Source organism: Zosterops lateralis (assembly GCF_965231275.1).
Source record: "Zosterops lateralis genome assembly, chromosome: 8".
Classification (NCBI taxonomy): Eukaryota; Metazoa; Chordata; class Aves; order Passeriformes; family Zosteropidae; genus Zosterops; species Zosterops lateralis.
Genome location: NC_139768.1, coordinates 3,960,259 through 3,981,345, shown reverse-complemented (window position 1 = coordinate 3,981,345; position 21,087 = coordinate 3,960,259). Strand labels below are relative to the sequence as shown.

General features: G+C 39.1%; 1 protein-coding gene across 1 annotated transcript in view; it reads left to right on the top strand.

The window, feature by feature from the left end:
- The window catches only part of RET (ret proto-oncogene), a 35,761-nt gene extending 24,007 nt beyond the window's left edge, over nt 1-11,754 (top strand). The window contains exons 16-19 of the mRNA XM_083866059.1: nt 3,129-3,266; nt 5,178-5,277; nt 6,189-6,336; nt 8,243-11,754. Of these exons, the coding sequence (XP_083722185.1) occupies nt 3,129-3,266; nt 5,178-5,277; nt 6,189-6,336; nt 8,243-8,400 (544 nt within the window). The 3' untranslated portion in view covers nt 8,401-11,754. The remainder of the gene's footprint in view (nt 1-3,128; nt 3,267-5,177; nt 5,278-6,188; nt 6,337-8,242) is intronic.
- Nucleotides 11,755-21,087: the final 9,333 nt, after the last annotated feature.

The window sequence follows — 21,087 nt, the reverse complement described above, 5'->3', positions numbered from 1 at the left end:
AGTACTTAGGCCTGATTTTCTGCTAGGGAGCATCTTGATATCTTCTAAGTTTGCCTTGAAAGAGGGCATCTGACTGAAGTAATGTTTTTGTTATACTCAAATGGAGTAAAACACCCACTTGGGTGGCATTGCACTTTGAGGGGAAAAACACTTTGTTAATAGCAGGATGTCAAAATAGGCACCTTTAGATTTGTACTTCTAAAATTATTACTGTACACTTTTTGCTCTGCTCTCTGCAGATCAGAGTAGTTTTAGTGAAATAAAATATTTTGCAAGCCTTAAAAGTTCCCTACAAAATTAATTTCCAAAGTATTTTACTTTACTTTGTTTCTGTTGGAGTAAGAAAAGAAAAAAATTGCGATAATTCTTGAGAGAATGTCACTTTTACTTAGGTCAGCTTACAGGTTTTTCTGGGTCCCTTTTTCTCCTCCTCAGAGCAATCGTTGTGCTGACTTACTTCTCTAAAATGACTTTTCCCAAAGAATTATTAAAATTCCTTTAAAAACCTTCTTAGCAAATTTTCAATTCCTTCATTTTCTGCAAAACGGTTTTGTCACTATGGTTTGGGGCCAGAACAGATTGTGTTTTCATGTAACTGCCTCTTCTTTGTTTGCTGATTGATCATCTGGATCCAATAGCATTCCTCCCATTTCCTTTTCCTGATGGGCTGCTATTAAGTAAGCCCAGGAGCCTGTTTCCTGTCCATGGGATCCAACGCCATGCAGAGATTGCCCAGCTGGCATCAAGCAAGCCAGCTCAGAGCCCTGGGCAGCACCATGTGGTGCTGTGTCACTTCCCTCCTTCCCAGGGCTGGATTAGGATCTCCATGTAGAGCTGTGTTTATTGCCCACTGTGCTGGGAGCACAGCCTTGTGCAGTGCCAGGAAGAGTCCAGGTGTCTGCTGTGCTTACACTATGCCTTTGTCTCACTGCTGGCTCACCTTTGCCTGAGTCATGGTACATGAAATAATCCAGGAGTGCTGTATAGCAGCTCCTAATTTAGCAAGAGCAGTTTCCTGCAGAGCAGAACCGAGACACACAGAGAGAGTTGCAGAGAAAATCCTCTGCAGCACCAGATTCCACAGTGGCATTTCAGCAGCAGAAGCAGCAGACTGATCAATGAAGTACTCCTCCTTTTGCAGCATTGATTGATATTTTTAGATCATTGCACTCACTCACTAAAGATACTATTTTATGGATATTCTTTGGTGTTTGTGGTGATGCAGTTATATTTTAGGTGAACATATTACTCTACAACCGTTCCAATATGCTTTTTTTTTTCTGATATTCTGTGTTTCTGTTTTCCACCCTCTTCCTTCTCAAGCTGTTCTGTGTAGTTAGTGGTTAGCAGAGCTTAAAACAGTACCACTTGCCAGCATTTAGAGAAACCTCATTTTTGATTCAGAGGTCGTTGACATCAGTGGAAAGCTAATCTCCTATCTTCCTCTTCACGTACTTTTCTTTCCTGGCTTTTTGTGATCATGTTTTTATTCAGCAATAACCCAGTGGGAAGTTCTTCATCTCTCATTTCTCCTCACATAGTACTTAATTTGTATAAAGTACTGCAGCATTTTACAGCATTCTATTCTAATATGTTCACTTACTGAACAACTTCAGTTAAGAATTCATTCATTTGATCCCTCTTTCCATATTCTGTAAAATTCCTCTTAAGCAGAAGTGGATTTTAAAAATAAAACCTGCCGTGCTCCAAAGTTTATTTGAATTAATCATGGGACAGAATTGTAACCTGATGGCAGAGCATACTTGGCTTCAAAAAGGGTATGAGAAATATTAATAAAGTATATGAAAATGCTGTAAATATTCATAAGCTTTCAAGAGTGTGCAGGATGATTAAAAATTAATTCAGTGAATGGCATTAGGGAGAAGAATGGCAGCATACTACTTTGGGACTATGTGAGAGTCACTTTGAGTTCTCTGACAATTTGGGAAGTTTTATTGCTGTACCTTTGGGGTTACTGTTGTTCTTTAAGATGTGAGAAGCACAGGTGGAAGGGAGTCAGACAGGAGGTGAGGGATTTGGCTAACATTTTGAGATGGAATTTTCATAGGGAATTAGACACGGCTGTTTGGTTTGGAAGTAGGTGTCTAACACTTCCTAAAATTTTTCTTAAAAATGGAGTTTACAGAGAAATTGCCCAAAGCTAGCATTTTTCATAAATTGTGTGCAATTTTGCTTCCAGATGCATCCCATTGAGCAGCTGGTTTCCAGTGTTGGCTGGTTTCCTTCCTTTCCAACATCCAGATTTTGTCAGTTGTCAGTTGAGCAGATTCAGAGTGATTTGTAGCTTCTTTGTGTCTCAAAAAGCCTTTCACTAAGAAAAGGAAAACATTTTTGCCTCTTTTTTCCTGGCTTGCTCTCCAGAAATGGACTAATTTATCTAAATATTTCTCACCCATGGTGCAAGAGCTTTTTGTTTGAGCTCAGCAGTAAAATAGGTTTAAAAATCCACTCTTTCTTCTGTTCATTTCAGAAAATGGTTTCTTCTGTTCTGTGTCAAAGTTCATTTTAAGCGTTTGGTATTTCCAGAGGAAATTCTTTCCCTCTTCTTTCATCAGCTCTAAGAAGAAAATTAAGTCCTGAATCACTGAAATGGCCTAAAAATGAGCCAAAAATGGACCAGCTGAAATCAAAGGTGTAACTTATGATTGAAATAAACACATTGCATTGTCTCATAGTCGAGACAGCAAACCAGCCCTGTGGTAACTCTGTAAATTTAATGTAGAGTTAATTCTGAATACAAGGGCTAATTAGGGAGGTTAGACTGCTGAAGGAGCACTGTGCAGCAGAGAGGAGCAAGTCTTTGGGCTGGGCCACCAGAGAAAGGACTTCTCCTTCTGCTGTCTAGGGAAGATGGACCTTCCCAGGGTATATTTAGCTTTCGTCAATGAATAAAAAATGTTTTCTGTACTGTGTTGGTTGCTAACCTTCTCCACGAGCAGTATTTGGGAACAAGGATGGCCCTATTTGCATCTGTACAGCTCCTCTGGCTTGAGGGATCTTGAATTTTGTTGGGTTCTGAAAATGCTAGGAGGAGATTTGTTGTGTAAATGTTCCTGAATCCTACCACTCTGTATCAAAGCTCATTTTGTCTATTTTGTCTTTTTCAGATGGTCATTTGGAGTTCTGCTATGGGAGATTGTTACTTTAGGAGGCAATCCTTACCCAGGTATTGCTCCTGAAAGACTCTTTAACCTCCTAAAAACAGGCTATAGGATGGAGAGACCAGAAAACTGCAGTGAAGAAATGTAAGTAACTCTTGATCTGATTAGATTCAGAAAACATTAATAAATACACTTGAAAAAAAAGGTTTAAATAAATACCTCATAAATACTAGTCTGTATTTCTTAGAGATACAGTTGTAATATGTTGTGCTTTAAAGAATGTCATGAAATTAGTGAATAAGTGAGGGGAAAAAATTGCCCAGAGAATGCCTACAGCTATATCCAAACCATTTGTAGGGTATTGAATAACATGCTTTCCAAACAATTAAAAAGAGTTTCTACATTCAAAACTTCTGAGGGTGGGGGAAGGAGGAAACTTCCATAAAACACAGTGGTAGCTGAAATAGTCAAGAAAATGTCATAGTACTTTCTGCAAATGAAGCAGATATTCCATGCACTGACATTGTCTGTTAGTTGTCATGGCATTCCAGAAGAAAACTGATACCTTGGCCCAGAAATCTACACCCTTGAAGATAAAAAAATTGTGTGATTTGATAAGCCCATGGATTTGGAGACAGTTCATAATTTGTTGGCTGATTTATTAAAACACAGTCAATGTGAAATATCTTTTGTCTGTGATGTTCCATGGGCATTTGGAGATGAGGCATGATTTTATGTTCAGCCTGCAAATTTGATCGTGGTTGTGGTTTTCTGAAAGTTCCCAAGCTTTAATCATTGTGACCACTCTTTTGACCGATTTTCAGTTGGAAGGATGCTTTGACCACATCTGGGCTGAGAAAAAAAAAAAAAGCTTTTAATAAATAATAGTATAAATAATAATTTTTTAACACACAGAGGAAAACATTAAGTATTTCCAGATTTAGGCAGTGTAGAAGTTTACAAGAATGATTGGCAAATACTGTCTAAGAAAGAAATGTATAATACTAAATTTTTATTTGTTTCATTTCAGTGAGGAATACTAATTCTGCAAACATGTTATGTCATTGATAATTATTAGTTTAGGCAAGCGGACCACATCTGAGTTTCTGGGATTTTTTTTAATTGAAGCTAGATCATGATTTTCTGACTTCTTGCAGATTTTCTTCTGTTTTACTCAGAAATTCTTCTGACAGCTTGTGAAAGTCCACTTTAATGACCATTTTTCTCAAACTGCATTCTCTCCTACACGCAGTCAAGTACAAGAGGGATCATGGATGAAGTCATAAAATGCAGTGCTTTTCAGTAGCTTCCTATAATTCTCATAGCCCACTATTTCCACCATTAGATGTGGACAGATCACTCAGTCCTGAGAACAGCTGAGCTAGAAAAATGACATGAATGGCACAGGTTGGAGGGTTACACTTCCAGAACTTGCCAATGTCTGTCTGAGAGTCACTCAACTATAAAACTTTAATTCTGTTCCCTTTCCTTTCCATCCTCTATGTTATAGAAGGCAGTTAAAGAGAGAATAAATATAGGTTTAATCAAAAGGGCAATAATAGAAGTAATCAAAAGAACATTAGTTTTTGCAGATTGTCTAAGGCTAGCCTTTGCTTCGAAGAAAACTTCCCAGAAACTTAAGAATTTGAACAAATGAAAAACGAAATTCTGCTTTTTGGTTATAACAGCAGAGTTTTTCAGGTTGATACACAAATTTCTTCAGTGTCATATACAAAGTGAATTAGAAATCTGGCATGCTGCCCTACACCTGAGGTGGTCCCTTGAGAAAGTGAAACTTATGACTACAATCCTTCAAGGACAGCCAAGTGCATCATCATCATTTAAACTCATGGAGGCTCTTGAAAATAAAAGCCCATTGTTGTGAGTGGACGTTGTTAATTCCAGGGAACATTTAACAGAACTCACAGCAGGGATTGATGTACTTGTGGATGGCCTTTGTGGCACAGTTCAGTTCAATACTGTAAATCATAAGAGCAGAAGCCTGACCCATTTCTAACAGTTTGGGGTTCTCTTTCTCCCTGTGATGGTCCCCAGGTACAACCTCATGTTGCGCTGTTGGAAGCAAGAGCCTGATAAAAGACCAACATTTACTGAGATCAGCAAGGAGCTAGAGAAGATGATGGTGAAGAGTAGGGTAAGTGTGGAAAGCATGGATTTTGAAAGTTTTTGTGGTCTTCTGAGTTTGAATGTACATAAATAATTACGTCTTAATTTTATTTTAAAGCAAAGTAATCGTGAAGCATTTACATATCTAGTTCCTTCCACATGCATGCAGCTTTTTGAAAGCAGTACTGCCTCTTCTAATAGCTTTGGTGACTTCAACCCAAACTGTGGATGGATTATCCTTAACCTGTCTATTTTCTCTAAATAATAGTAATAATTTAGAAACTATTGTGAAAAGTTACTCCTAAATTTGACTCCTGAATAAATAATGTTAGAGAGAACTAGAAGAATGTAGTATTTAATGTATTTTAAATTAGTCGAAAATGCTTCACGTTCTTTTTTTTTTTTTTTTTTTTTTTTTTATCAAAGCAATTCAGCAACATAAATAAAAACCAATGCATTCTTATCCGTGACCTAAATATCTAGTTTTAGAACAGCAACCAAAGCTTTATTTGGCAATATTTACACGGATATTTTATGCACTGTTATGTAATAGCTTTAAAAAAAATTATTATGAGATCTGACTACCTTGTCCTTTAAGCATGCATATGTATCTCCATATATATATATATTTCAGGCATACATATGGATCAGAAGCTGAAGGTCAAACTTCAAGGAGAGCTTTTCAATTTGTTGAGTGTTATGCTGATGTGCAGAATTAAGCAGAGGAAATATTCATATGTCTCTAGGAAGGGCAGTGTTCAGGCAAATCAGATTCTTCCAGAGATGCTGTGGCTGCTGGAAAGCAGAGCCTCCTCAGGTTCTAGAGAAAGATCAGTGCAGTGGGTCTGTGTAGTTCCTTGCTGTAAAGAAAGCAGGTGCACATTTACCCTTTTTTACCCAAGCAGCATTAACAGAGCTTTTTGTGCATTCATTTCTCAGGACTACTTAGACCTGGCAGCTTCCACGCCCTCTGACTCCCTGCTGTACGATGACGGGCTCTCAGAAGAGGAGACACCTCTCGTGGACTGTAATAATGCTCCCCTCCCTCGAACCCTCCCTTCCACATGGATTGAAAACAAACTCTATGGTAGAATTTCACATGCATTTACTAGATTCTAGCAACACACACACAAAAAAAAAAAAAAGTTGATTTTTCTTCTGCACTGTTCTCAGACTCTGTAACCCCATTACAGTGTTTTCTTGTCTGAATGAAGCCAATCAAAATTTGCTTGGAAGCTTCTTTTGGGTTTTTTGTTTTTGTTTGTTTGTTTGTTTTTTTCTTTTGGTAAATGTCAAAGTTTGCATCAGGATCATCCTTTAGTCATTTTGCAGCTGTGTCTAAAATAAACATTTTAAAAGGATGTGAAAATAAGTAAAATGACTAGATATCATACAGTAAAAGCAAAAAAAAAAAGATCAGGGAAGTATTCTCAGGGGAAATATAAAATGCTAATGAGTATCTAATTCAACTATCCTGTTGGGGGAAGCTAAGAACATTTAAAATATGTTAGATTCTGCACCTCTAATTTAAGCAATAGACTTTCTTTTTTGTTAATACTGTTTTTTGCCATAACTCAGTGATGGGACTCATCTGCAACATTTTTCATTTATTAAGAAGGATGTCTAAATTTCAGCTGCTATTAGTACATTTTGGATCTATAAGCTGAAATGTATTTAATGTATCATAGGATGAAAACAGATTATTATATACAGAAGCTAGAAATACTGTATATAAATATTATATACAGACTAAACTGACATGTAAAATCCTTTGAATACTTAATTAACAATGGGCATTTTGAAAATATCACCTGTTTTCACGTCCTTTGATTTGTTATGAACATGTTAGTACTAAACCTCGACTGAATGATGTAGCAAGTGTTTTTAAAAAGAACATATGCTTTCATATTGTGATGGTGAGATGGACAGTAAAAATGGTTCTTGCCAAAACTCCTATATTTTGTCTTCTGATTAAATATTCTACATGGTTTTAGATACTTACTAACATCACAGATACTTTTTTCATTCTTCAAACAGTATGACTTTTGAAAAGTTGGATGTTTTAGTTTAAAAGTTGCCATTAATACATGGCTTTGGGTCTATTTTTGATCTGTACCTTAGCTATTATTTTCTTCATTTGGTTTTCTCAACTCATGTTGATTTTGGGGCACTCAGTAGTCAGATTGTTAAAAGAATAAAGTAGCAGAAAAAAGTTGCCACAAGGTTGATGGCAGATGCTGAATGCTTAATAAGCAACAGAATCAGATTTCTGTTTTTGAAAATCTCAACCCTGCTATGGTTCTGTGCTTGCACAGCTGAATCAACATGGTGCTAAGCACTCTGCATCCATTTTGGTGATCACAGAAACAGTTACTACACTCAATGTGAATAATTACAGCCTGAAATGCAACTTTAAGTGCTGAATCAAGACAGGAGTGCTCAGCACTTTGTTGGACTTTACTCAGTTGAGCTCCTGCGATTTCCTGAAACTAAGCAGGGGATCCCTGCTGGGGGTGTGAAAGTGTCCCCAGAACCTCACTGAAGCCAAAGGAAAAGCGCCCATTAAAGTAAATCTCTGTCACTGAAATGGACTTTGGATCCTGTCCCAAATAGGTTTATTAATTCTTGGAGCATTTCCTGCACAGCAAGAACTCTCTCTTGCAAAGCAATATATTGCTACACGATTGTTAAAATACAAAATTATGGAAAGTTGGAGGCTTATGAGAAGAACAATTCTTAGCTTTTTATTATGCACATGTGCATGCATGCACACAATTTTTTATTGAGTAAGCACTTTAATTTATACAGGATTTTTGCCTGCATCTGAATTTCTGCTTCAGGGATTTCAAAACATGATTTATATGAATTGATTTGGGACAAAATCCAGTGGACTGGCTTAAAAGTATTGAAGGGAGTTTTGCCAAGGGCCTTACTGTCTGCACATGAAGTTATGGTTCTTCAGTGCAGAAAAAATTATCTGTTTTCATTTTTAGGCATGTCATACCCGAACTGGCCTGAGGAGAGCCCCGTTCCACTCACAAGATTCGATGGCACTAACTCTGTGTTTTCAAGATATGCAAATGATAGTGTATATGCTAACTGGATGGTTTCACACTCAGCGGCAAAATTTATGGACAAGTTTGATAGCTAAAATTTTCTTTGTGAAAGGTAATGGACTCCTGAGGAAAACAAGGAGGCAAAGAGTGAGAAGTCCATTGGCTTGTTCTTTGTACAATCAACAACTAACTTTTAAATTGGCAATTCCCTTTATTGGTAGTTTTTAAAGTGTGTTATTTATGCTGAAGACTATAATTGGTACTCTCCCCTTTCAGAAAACATATCAAGCTGGATAAGAGTTGTAGTTCTGGTACTTCTTTCTGAGTTGCCAGTTTGCATTTGGTTCCATTTGGCAACTTCTTAGTGCAAATGGCCTTACACTTCATCCTCTGTGTTTTTTAGACTAACCATCCTGTGTTACAGCGTCCTGGGATGGTAAAATGTACTTGAACTGCTACTTTTATAGTGGCTGTTAGCGTACAACCACTTGATCCAAGCAGGAAGCACAAACAATATATAGAAGGGAGGAGGGAAACAGGCTCCCAGGTTACTGAGCTTGCTGTCAAATGACAAGTGTTAGAATGATGTTGGCACTAACAAAGCCAATATCTTGGTTTGGAAGCAAACATTTAGTAACTCAATAGAGGACTTGAGATTCAACATTTGAAGTCTTGTAAAATGTATTGTCTTGTCTTAATAAGAAGAGAATTTGTTTTATTAGTCTTAACTTCTCTTACCTTTAGCACAATGGAGATAAATTTGATACAAGATAAGCTGTATAGACTGATGGCAATCAAGAGTGTTCATCTGACACATTTACTTTCCATCACCACCAACATATTAGTAATGTTAAAACATACAGTCTTGTACAATCGTAGTTTCTTTTATGAGTTAAAAATAGGCTAAACAGGATTTTAGACTGAATTCATAGAGTAGAATAGTAACATCATAGAATGGTTTGTGTTGGAAGGGAACTTGGAGGTCATGTAGTTCCAACTCCCTTCCCCCCTGCCTGGTCCTCCACTGTGGGCAGGGGCACCTTCACTAAAACAGGTTGCTCAAATTCCCATCCAACCTGGACCTGAACACTGCCAGGGATGTGGCATCCACAACTTCTCTGGGCAACCTGCTCCAGTACCTCACCACCTTCACAGTAAAGAATTTCTTAACATCTAACCTAAACCTGCCTTCTTTCAGTTTAAAGCCATTCCTCTTGCCCTAACATTACATGCCCCTGTAAAAAACTCCCTGTGCAGCTTTCCTGTAGGCTCCCTTTAGGTACTGAAAGGCTGCTCTAAGGTCTCCCCAGAGCCTTCTTTCCTCCAGGCTGAACAGCCCAGCTCTCTCAGCCTGTCTTTATAGGAGAGGTGCTCAGATGGTCTTTGTGACCCTCATCTGGACTACTCAGTACAACAAGTCCATGAACTCCTTATGCTGGGGACCCCAGAGCTGATGGGTCTCACAAGAACAGAGTAGATGGGGGGAAGCCCCTCCTTGACCTGCTGCACATGCTGCTTTTGATGTAGCCTGGGATACAGTTGGCTTGTTGGGCTATAAAAACACATTGCCTGGTCATAGTGAGCATCTCATCAATCAACACCCCCAAGTCCTTTTCCCCAAGGCTGCTCTCAATCCATTCTCCAACCAGCCTTTGTGCTTGGGATTGCCCTGACTCATGTGCAGGACCTTTTCTTGGCTTTGTTGGACTTCATGAGGTTTGTGTGGGCCCACTGCTTTGAAAAACCTTTCAAAGTCCCTGTGGATGGCATCCCTTCTCTCCAGTGTGTCAGCTGCACCACAGAGCTTGGTGTCATTGAAAAACTTGCTGAGGGTAACCCTGATCCTGCCTGATGCTGCCAACAAAGGTGTCAAACAGCGCCAGTCCCAGTACCGACCCCTGAGGAGCAGCACTCATCACTGGTCTCCACTTGGACATCCAACTGTTGACAGCAACTCTTGAGTGTGACCATCCAGCCAGTTCCTTATCCACCACGTGGTCCATCCATCAAATCCATGCCTCTCCAGTTTCAAGACAAGGATGTCATCTAAGACAGTGTTGAATGCTCTGCACAAGTCCAGGTAGATGGTATCAATCACTCTTCTCTTATCCACCAGCACTGTCCTGTCATAGGAGGACATTTGTCGGGTTTGCCCTTAATGATACCATATGGGCTGTCACCAGTCACCTTATTTTCCATATTTTGTCATAAGGTTCCATGGACTTGTGGACCCTCAGGTTCCTTAGCTGGTTTGGAACTTCATCTTCCCCTATGGTGGGTGGTTCTTTATTCTCAGAGTCCCTGCCTTTGCCACCTCAGCAAAGGGGCTCGTGCAAACTTAGGCCTCAGTTGGCTGAAGAACTTGCTGGTGAAGATGGAAGCAAAAATGTCATTGAGTACCTCAGCCTTCCCCCAGGAACCCTCTTTCTGGAGAGGGTTCACGTTTTCACCAATGTACGTGTAGAAGCTTTTTATTGTTGTCCTTATTGTCCCTGGCCAGATAGAATTCTATCAGGGCTTTAGCTTTCCTAACCTGATCCCTGGCTGCTTGGACAAGTTCTCTGTCCTCCTCTCGGGCTATCTGTCCTTGCTTTCCCCCTTTTTCTGTGGGGGAAGCATAGGTTTCCTTTTTGCGTTTGAGTTTGTCCAGGAGCTCCTTGTTCATCCATGCAGGTCTCTTTCCTGATGTTTTTGCCTGACTTCCTCTTTGTTGCATCGCTCCTGACCTTGCAAGAGGTGATCCTTGAATATTAACCAGCTTTCTTGGGTCACTTTTCCTTTCAGGGCTTTTTCCCATGATTCTCTACCCAGAAGATCCCTGAAGAGGCCAAGGAGTGCCCTCCTGATGTCCAGGTTAGTGAGCTTGCTGTGCACCTCCTCACTGGCCTGAGGAGCTTGAAGTCCACTGGTCACTGCAGCCAAGGCTGCCCTTGAGATTCACATTCCCCACCAGCCTCTCCTTGGTGGAAAGAAGGTCCACATGGCAACTCCTCATTTACTCCTCTGTCACTTGGAGAAGCAAGTTATCCATCTAGTCCAACAATCTCCTGGATTGCTCATGCCCTGCTGTGTTATCCCTTCAATGGATATTGGGGTAGTTGAGGTCCTCCATGAGGACCAGGGCTTGTGAATATGAGGCAGCTCCTCTCTGTCTGTAGAGGGTCTCATCTGCTTGGGTCTCATCCCCTGGTTGGGTGGCCTTAGACCCCCACTATAATGTCACTTGTCCTTGCCCTCCCTTTAATCCTGACCCATAAACGCCTCATCCAGCCCCAGTACAGCTCCAAACACTCCATGTGGTCATGAACACAGAGGGCAACACCCCTTTCTCCTATTCCCTGCCTGTTCTTCCTGAAGGACCTGTATCCTTCCACTGCAACACTCCAGTCATAGGAGCCATCCTACCACATACCTGATGCCGGTAAGATCACAGCCCTGCACATGTCTCCTACTGCTCCTTATCATGCTAAATGATTTGCAGGAAGGTGTTGAAGTTGGGCCTTGATGGAGCATTCCAGCAGGAATGGCTGGAATTCCCTTGCACAGCACTTCGGGTTCTCTCTTGCTGATTTGCAATCCCTCTCCAGGCTCTGGGCATCCCTTGCTGGTGCTGGCATCAAATGCGTAGGAGTGGAATAGATTGAGGATTCTCTCTCTCAGAAACTTCAATTTAATGCCTTCTTCACCAGCTTGGCAAGCCTGTGACCAGAGATGCTCTGCCTGTTTCCTGCCTCCATCAGTCTCCATCAGCCCAGGTTTTCAATGGGAGTCCCCAGGAGCAGCCAGACCCCTGGCTGTGACACTATTTCCTGATTTGCCAGATTCACCTGGCCCTTTCAAAGCCCTTCCCTTTGACAGGGAGGACTGATGAAAAAGCTGCCAGCAGTTGAGTTCCTCACCACCTCTCCCAGGGATCTGTGATGTCCTTGATCCTCCTCAGACCATTCCCGGCTGTACCCCTGGTGCACACATGAAACAACAGCAGCAGATAATGGTCAGGAAACTGTACAAGGCTTGACACAAGGCTCTGGGTGACATCCCCTACTGCAGCTCTCTGGTCATCAGTCAGGCTGATGAGTGAGTCCCTCTGTGCCTCTCAGAGGAGAGTCCCCTGCTGCTCTCATCTGTCACCTTTGCTCATTGTGCTGGTTGTTACACAGGGAGCAGATGGGGCTGCCTTACTCAGCTCCAGCCTCACTCCTGATGTGATGGGTCCTCCCTCTCCAGCCTGCAAAGTGCTGAAGTGGTTCTGCAGGGGCACCTCAGGCTTCAGGGAAGTATTTTCCTCCCACAGGTCCTTGTCATTTCAAGTGTCCATTCTTCTGCCTTACTGACACCCCTCCTCCCTTCTGTGTGTGCATGGTGGGGGAGTTTTTGCCTCTTTGGCTGTGGGTTTACTGCAGGCTCTCCTTGGAACCAGCCATCCAACTCCTTCACAGCCTGAAGTTATGTAGCCTTCTCACCTCCTCCTGCAGCTCTGCCACAGGACATCCTCTGCCTCAGCACACCTTTTGCAAGTATTTAAGTACAGAGATTTTGTTTGCAGTCTTGTTAAGTGGGTTGGAGACCTCCTCTCAGCTCCAAATTGGATATACTGCCATGCACAGGACACTGCCATAATGTAATTCCAAATAAACCTATTACCTTGAAAATAACAAATAAAAAACCAGTTGCACAGCAAAATGGGTCTCAAACTCTGCTGTTGAAACTACACAAGGAAAATGTCACTGGAATTTGTTAAGGTGAAATATAAAAATGTTGTCCTTACAAAAGTGACTTGATATTTGAGAGAACAATCAAGAGTGTGAGTCATGTTCTATGTGGAAGAGTAAATGATCAGCACTACTTTTGTCTTTATTTGTAATCTACCATGGTTAAGGGTAACCTTTCGTTTGCTACAAATGTTGGGATGTAAATCCCGAGTGACTCGTTGTTAGCGTTGTGATGGTTATTCTAAATAATCCAAATCTACCAAAGCTTGCTCCTGTCACTTACAGTCCAATTTAGATGTTTCAGATCTGTTTTCAGATGTTGTTTTGTGTATCAACTTTATGTTTCCATTAAAGTCTGTGATTTCAGAAACATGGTCTTGAGTCAGACTGCCAAAACCTGAACACAGATTTTCAGTTTGCAGAAAGTGGGATGTGAAGTGGTGTGTTGGAATTGAAGCTTCCCTGTTGGATTGCATACCTGATCCTGGTTTCAGACAAGCAGCAGGCACAGCAGCTTCTCCTTTGCACAGATATTTGCCATGTTGAATAATGCTCTTGCATAACAAACACACAGCTCTGGATGAAGGAGGGGCTCCTCTGTGGGGATCTTCACTGACATGACACACCTGTCAGAGTAAATACTTGGAAAACAAAGGGCACTGAAAATTAAACCCTTTATATGGGCTGGTTTTTCTATTGAGAGATCTGTGAAAAAGGAGAGAAAAATCACACTTGTGGTAACTTTGTGCTTTGTATAGTTGTTTTCCTATATTTTATGTTTGTAAAATGGGAATTCCTCACTTGCCATGAGCAACCAAGGCATCAAGATTTTTGGTTTTGTTTGGGGTTTTTTTCCTTCCTTAAGAATAAACTTTATCCAGTTCAGCAAGACTATGCAGCTGAGAGATGTGAAACACCCAGTTTCTAATCCTACAGCCCTGTGACAACATTGCTGTATGGCAGGTGAGTGGGACAGTAAGTGATGCTGAAATAACCAGTGGGTGCAGGAGTAGTGTGTACTTTACACTTCCAGCATAAGTCAGTGTTGTTTCAACCATTAATTTTTGTGAAGATTTCACTAATAGTGCTACCTATCCTACTGGACATAGATCCTGCATATAAAATACAAACACAGTCCATAATTACAGTTTCCATGCACATTTACTTGCATTAAGTGCAGTTTAATGAAAAATTACGTGTTTCCTAATCCAATTAATTTTGACTCCCTTCCTGCTCATGAATGTTGAAAAGAAATAGATTATTGCTTTTAAGTATTCAATCATAATATGAAAGCTTCTTATGTCTTCTGTCTATGCTATTTTTGTAAATATTTCCCTTGAAGTGTTTCCTGTTTGTTCTGTGTTGCCACCAGTCAAAATGGTGACAATTTTGTTTCAGTTCCTCTTTGGAGAGTAAATGTACTTCCCACATGGGAAAAAAGTGATACAGCAGATGATTATTTCCATCAGTGCCAGAAATACTTATGCACTTGGCTGCCCTGAGGAAAGTGAATTCAGAGGGAACAAATGACTCACCTAAATACACAGGTTGGAGGGAATAACTTTCTAAAAATTTCTGCCAACCTTTTCTAAATATCTGCAGAAATGATATGGTTTACCTGATCTGTGCTTTGAGTTGTGACAGATGGGGGAGAGCATGAATCTTACATGTCAGTACAGTCCTTAGGGCAGCACAAGGAATTCACTGCAGTATTGGTTTCCACAAACCTCCAGAGATAGGATACTCAGAAAATCTCCTGTGAGCTTGCAATTTTTAATTTGCAGACATTAGCCTGTTTCAAATAGTAGAAGTTCTTAAAAAATATTATCCCATGGATATGAGACACACAATATTTAAATCACGGGGCTTTTATCTAGAACTTGTCATGCAAAAGATGGATGAATCTTTATGGTACCCTCAACTGGAGCTTAGCAATTCTCAAAAGCACACAGTAAAAGCAAGCTTATATTCCTTACTGATTTATATCAGTCTTACATCAACAATACAAGCTTCAAAATACATCTAAAAATAATATTTCTAGTCTATCTTGAAAGTTCAAAAAAAAATGCTTATAATTTTGAAATACTTAGTATCAAAGTTCAGCTTGCCTGAAAACATTGTTTCTCACTGAAGCTACAGTGGTAAATTTATCACAAAATACTGGAGATAATATTCAAAAGCACCAGCCCTTAAGTAGCACCAGGCAATATTCCCCATGAACAGAGTGCAGATGGGCCATAATGTGATGAATGGTTTGATCTTTTCAGCCCAAGCAAACTTCTGAAAAACAATGGAATCATTCCCTAAAAATATACGCAAGTACTTAAAATCTCAATAGGAAAACCTAAGCTGTTCATGTTCTCTATCTAACTTCATAAAATTTAATTAATCCCTCTGAAGTTAGTGGGATCATTCATAAATACATGGGCATATTCACAGACATTTGCTGGTCTAAAATCCAATATCCTAAGAGTCAACTAGCAAGAGTACAAAGGGTGTAATCAAAACATGGATAAAGTAGCAATAGCCTTGGTCTGCCCATCCCTGGTACAACACTTTAACTTCCCTGTTGGGAAGCAGTCTGTAGAGTTAGGTACTAGACACTAGAAAACAGGTAAGCACAAATAAATTTCTAGTTTATACCTAGAAGAGACAGTGAATTAAATAATTTTTTTTTTTTTGTATTTATCTACAGTAAAGCTGAGTCATTTATTTAAGCTGTGTTTCGTATTTCTCATTTCTAAACTCTGGGACAGCAACCTGTGTCTTCCAGTTAGATATAAATACTCCTAATGCATTCTGACAAAATTAATAGTTCCTCTCTTTTTATAGTGTGTTTTTTGGCTTTACCAGGTCTTTTAAAGGGTGACATGTTTCTTAAAACAACAAATTTCTTGCAGAAACCTCTTTGTTTGAGCCATTATCAAAGTTCATTTGCTGATAAAGTTCTGAAGTTAAGTAAAAACATTTTGTCTGCCTGAGGATAGATGACTACACCTTCCCTTAAGCTCATCAGAAATAATTAGCTCCTTGTTTGGGTTAAAAAGGTACCATTCATAAAAATGCAACTTTATCTCATCTGCAAGCAGTTTCATATGGATTACCGAGTAATCTAAATAGTGAGAACAGTTTAAGAGCATTGCAGTTGTACTTACCATAGATTTGAAATCCTGAACAATTCACCTCGATCTGGACATCAATCAATCAATCACTGCAGTTCCTGGTCTGATTTTCTGCACTCAGCAGGTCACATAAATTATTGTTAAAGCCCTCATATAATTTTTCAGCTGTTCAGGGCTTTCCTTCCTGACATGATCACAATCAAAAGAGTTTGCTGTGAACACTGATTTTCATTTGGAACATGAACATGCAACATTTTCATAGCTTCCTGCCAATGCAATTTCCTTTCTGAATTTACTGTGCTTAAGGATGGAACTATTTTAAAAATTTTAATAAAACTAAATCAAATGAGTATGTATTTTAAGCATTTGGTTTCCAAAGAATCTTGCTTGCCTGTATTTAGGTATATATGAGTTATTTTGGGGGAAAAAACACCCCAAAAACTCCATTTACTGTCAGAGAATGTAATGGGGTGTAATCTATAGCCCAGTGCAAATCAATAAACCAATAGGATAAGCTCATCCTACTTTTTTTTTTTGCCAAACTGCTGCCAATGACAAGAATAGTATCCCGTTATTGAAAGGTATTTTATAAAAAAGGAAGAGATTCAGAATAAATTATTGTCTGTTGGAAAAGCACGTCAAAAGGGTAGAATAGCAAGGAAGGGGTGGCTGGTGGGGCAGATGAGGCTGAGAGGGAGGGCTGATCTCATTCCTTGAGAAAGCTGGTAAGGATTCATTTTCAGATGATTAAAAAGCTTGGAAGAGCATTGTAAAGACTGAAATGTGGGGAAAGTGTATGAAAAGATCCAGGACATCAATACCAGAGCCATAGTATATATGTATTTTAAATATGTACAAGAGTTTTGAGAACCAGCCAGTGAGAAACCAGCAGGGTTAACTGTTTTCTAAGACAGTTTTTGTGTGGTCAAGAGTGTCAGTGATTGATATGACAGCAGAAGACAAGAATTACTCCTTCTGGTGATGTTTTTTTCCTTCTTGTACAGGGTATAAATAATTGAGGGAGATTTTAGCATCGAGTCAGGAAATCATTTAAACGTTTACTTCACTGTTTTTCCTATGCAGAGGCTTTCTGAACAGTGGCCTGGTCCAGCCAGCAAACAGAAAGGCATAACGTTTATGCTGACTCTGAGGATTTTTATTTTAAAACCTTGCTCTTGGAGGTCTAACCCAGTATTGTTCTTCCAGGATCATTTGTTAAAATGAACTGTGACAGTTTATTAAATACCAAGGAAAAAAGAGATTAAGTGAATTTCTGTAATAATACTACAAAGAATGCTTTAATTTATACTGCAAAATATTGATCCCCATTTTTACATGCCCAAAGATAAAGTAAGCAATCAAATTAGGCTACAAGAAGTTACCATCAGAGACAACTTTGGAACCAAACAGAAATAATGTTTATGGAATCAATTCTATTTGCTTATTGAGTCTCCATTATGGTTTCCTCATGTTAGAAAATGTAAAATGCATGCTTTGAAATGCTAGACCTTAAACTAGAGATTGCTTCTAATTGTTACCATTTCAAATGATAATTATATTTACTAGGCAATACATAGCAGAACACTATTCAAGGGTATTAAGCCTTGAAACAGTGATATGAATAGCACATATTACCTTTATTGCTATGAAAGGCATCAAGGCTACACTTGTCGTACAAAATTTAAGCACAGCTCAGGAGGAGCAGAAAACACAGATCAATTTATCAGCAGCATTTTAGCAGTCACAAGTTAAGCTGGTTTTTTTCACCTCCTACATGTGGCCAAATTTTATGATTTGCATTTGTCTGCACTCGTAATGAGCATCTTCATGTTGTGACTGTACATTAGTAATTTAAACACAACTTGCACACAGCTTTTAAGATGCTGGAGTTGCAGAAAAAATCAATTTAAAAACCTTTTTATCTCTATGCCTATCCTGTCAGAAATATGATTTGTTTTTTAAAATATTGCAAATCCTTGCTTGTCTAGCGTAGTGCCAGAACTGGTAGCTGACATTGTTAAAATTTAAATTAAAAAGAGAATGAAACTGAAATAGAAATGTCATTTATAACTATTCAATTCCATCTAGTAAATACTTCTGAACTTGATATTCCATCATTCAAATGGGGTGCAGGCTGCCAGATCATTCTAGTTCTAAAAACAGGCACAGGAAAGGAGAAGCAAAAACACATTTTCCTTGCTCTTGAGAAGGAGTGGGAACAAATTCAAGTGATTTTCAAAGTATCTTGCTGTTCAGCTCTCCTATAATTGCATTTCTAATGTAAAATCTTGCTTTGAATTAATTTGATTTGGAGTTTAATTTTACCAACAGATGTGAGATGTGAGCATCATTGTAAGATGCTCATTAGCAAAAATTTTTCCTGACAAAGATAATAAAAAGCTTGTGAGGCTGCTGGGAATGCAGTGACATTTGATCCTGACTTTGCAGATCAGTTCATCCCTACCCATTGGTTTCATAAAGATAACACTGAAGTCTCAACAGCATACTTTAACACTTTTCCAAAATCAGCCATTCCTTTATGCACCACAGGAACAGATGCCAATTTCCCATGAAAATCTAAAAGTATTTTCAACTGCTCAACTGAGATGTGGTATTTTTTTCTGGATGTCTGTTGATATTTTATGGTACCCAGGAAGGTTCTCTCTTGACAACCTTCCTTTTGCCCTGAGTTAACACTGTTACAGCCCTGTGAGAGTTTTTCAGTGATTGGTAAAGTACTGCTAATAAAATCAAAGCAGTTAGGTGATTTTATTATTACTTCCATGCCATTTTATGGGAGGAGTTTAAAAATATGAAAAATGTGGCACTTAAAAACATTTTAATGATGTGTATGCAACGATGAATGGTACCAGAAACAAGAGAAACAGAAAAAATGTTATATGAACTGGTTGGAGTTTTCATTCAAATTGAGGGAGATCTTTTTTGGGCAGTGACAGACAAGTCTTAACACTAGCAAAAACCCCAAACCCTAAACTGGAGTAGATAAATATTGCAAACAATGGACCAGCACAGTACAGACAATGAACTATAGAAGTTTTTTAGTCTCTGTTCCTGTCTAGTGAATGAAGAAATGAACACTGGCTTTGTAGGAACTGTTTGCTAAGCTATCAGCATGGATGATCATCTCTGCCCTGTGCCTTTCTACACTTGTTTTTATTTTGTGTCCAAGGTGGTGGTGGTTTTGTTGACTGTTGGGGAGGCTCAGTGGGTACACCTGATCATGCAGTAACACATATTAAATACTGATACACTGAGTATTTTGTATTAAACACAACGCACATCAGATTAAGAAAGCCCAAATATTCTCCCTAGAGAGACTGCATTTCCTGTAGATATTTATCTGAATAACTTGAGCTTTGGTGCATGAGGCTTTTGAGCACAGAAAAAACCCCAACCAGATAACCAACCAAAAGGCCTTGATAATTTATATTATCTCATCAGACAAGGAGTGCTCATGAAAGATTTTCTGGCTTAAATCTCATATATAGAATGCTCTAACTTCTAGGTAGTCAAGTCTACAGTTTAAAAAGTAATTTAGTAGAATTGATTTTTAATCTGTTACTTTATGGTATTCATAGGTTACTGTTCTGCTGTGCTGAAGGACAAAAAAAAAAAAAAAAAAAAAAAAAAAGAATGTCTATTTTTTAGTATGTTTTGCATAACAGTGAGTCTTCCAGTCAAAACCCTCCTATTCATTTTCCATTCTAGGCACAGAATTTGGTTGCATGACTTTGTTTCGAAGCTGCTTTGCATCCATATATTTGTGACAAAATTTTCTTCTCTTTTTAGAAAAATGCCTACAGCACTTCTTGGTGCTATTAGACAGAAGCTATATAGGAAAGGTGTTTTGGCATAGTCAGAAATAAACCAGTATAGAATTCCAGCACCACCTACATGGGTTATTTTCCATGTATGTTGTTACTGCTGACTCCGATGTGACAGAGTGGAACCCTGGGCACACAACCCATTGTTCCTGCCAGGAAAAATAAGGCCATGTGGCCAGGAAAAATGCTCTGCCACCACTGCAGAACATTGCCTGCTGCTCTCAGCTGGAGCAGCAGCAGAGCCCAGGCATTTAACTCAGCTCCCTGCTTGTCCAATTCTGTATTCCTTTTCCCCGTGGCACCAGCCACAGCGACACTGTACTGGTGGTACAGGAATATTTCCACAAGCCAGTTGTTACTGTCACACAGCTCGGCAAACATTTGTTGCTAACAGCAACTATATGGTAGTTTCAAAGAGGAAAAGTTATTTGAAGAGATTGTGTCCAAAAAATTCTGATTTATCCTTCCATATGCTTTTCCAGATGCTAAACTATCACTATTAAAAGAAAAAAGTGAGTGGACTACAGTAAGCACTGATGTTATCAAAAGAAAGCCTTTTCAGATAGTAGATAAAACTAAATCTTATTTACATTCACTTATAGCTGTGATTGTATTGATTGGTTTTTATGATAAGGAATGTCTTCTGCTTTCATGAATTAGTTCCATAACTATTGAGTCTGCTTTAATGTATGAAAGGACTCTATATAAATTTAAAGTCAGTTGATACAGTTTTCATATGGGAATTCTGAAAGGAAGGCATTCAGCAACTGTGATCCCAAAACAACAGGAAAAGAGCAATCCATAACAGTTCATTTCCCAAACATTATATAAATTATATGCTTCTCAGTCCAAAGTTTAGTACATTATAATACCAAAGAATTGCTATTTATTTGATCCCAAAACACCACACGAAAAAATGTAGTCCTTCAGCACTCAAAGACGTAGAGGCCAAAAGCCTAGGGAAATATTGCTCAATGCAAAATAAAGTAACAATAAATACTGGAAGATGTTTGCATGGTGTGTTGGTACAAACTGATTTTACAGATGCACTGTCTCTCCTCAAGCTGTGGCAAGCCAAGAGATGATTGCAGTCTCTGCCAGCA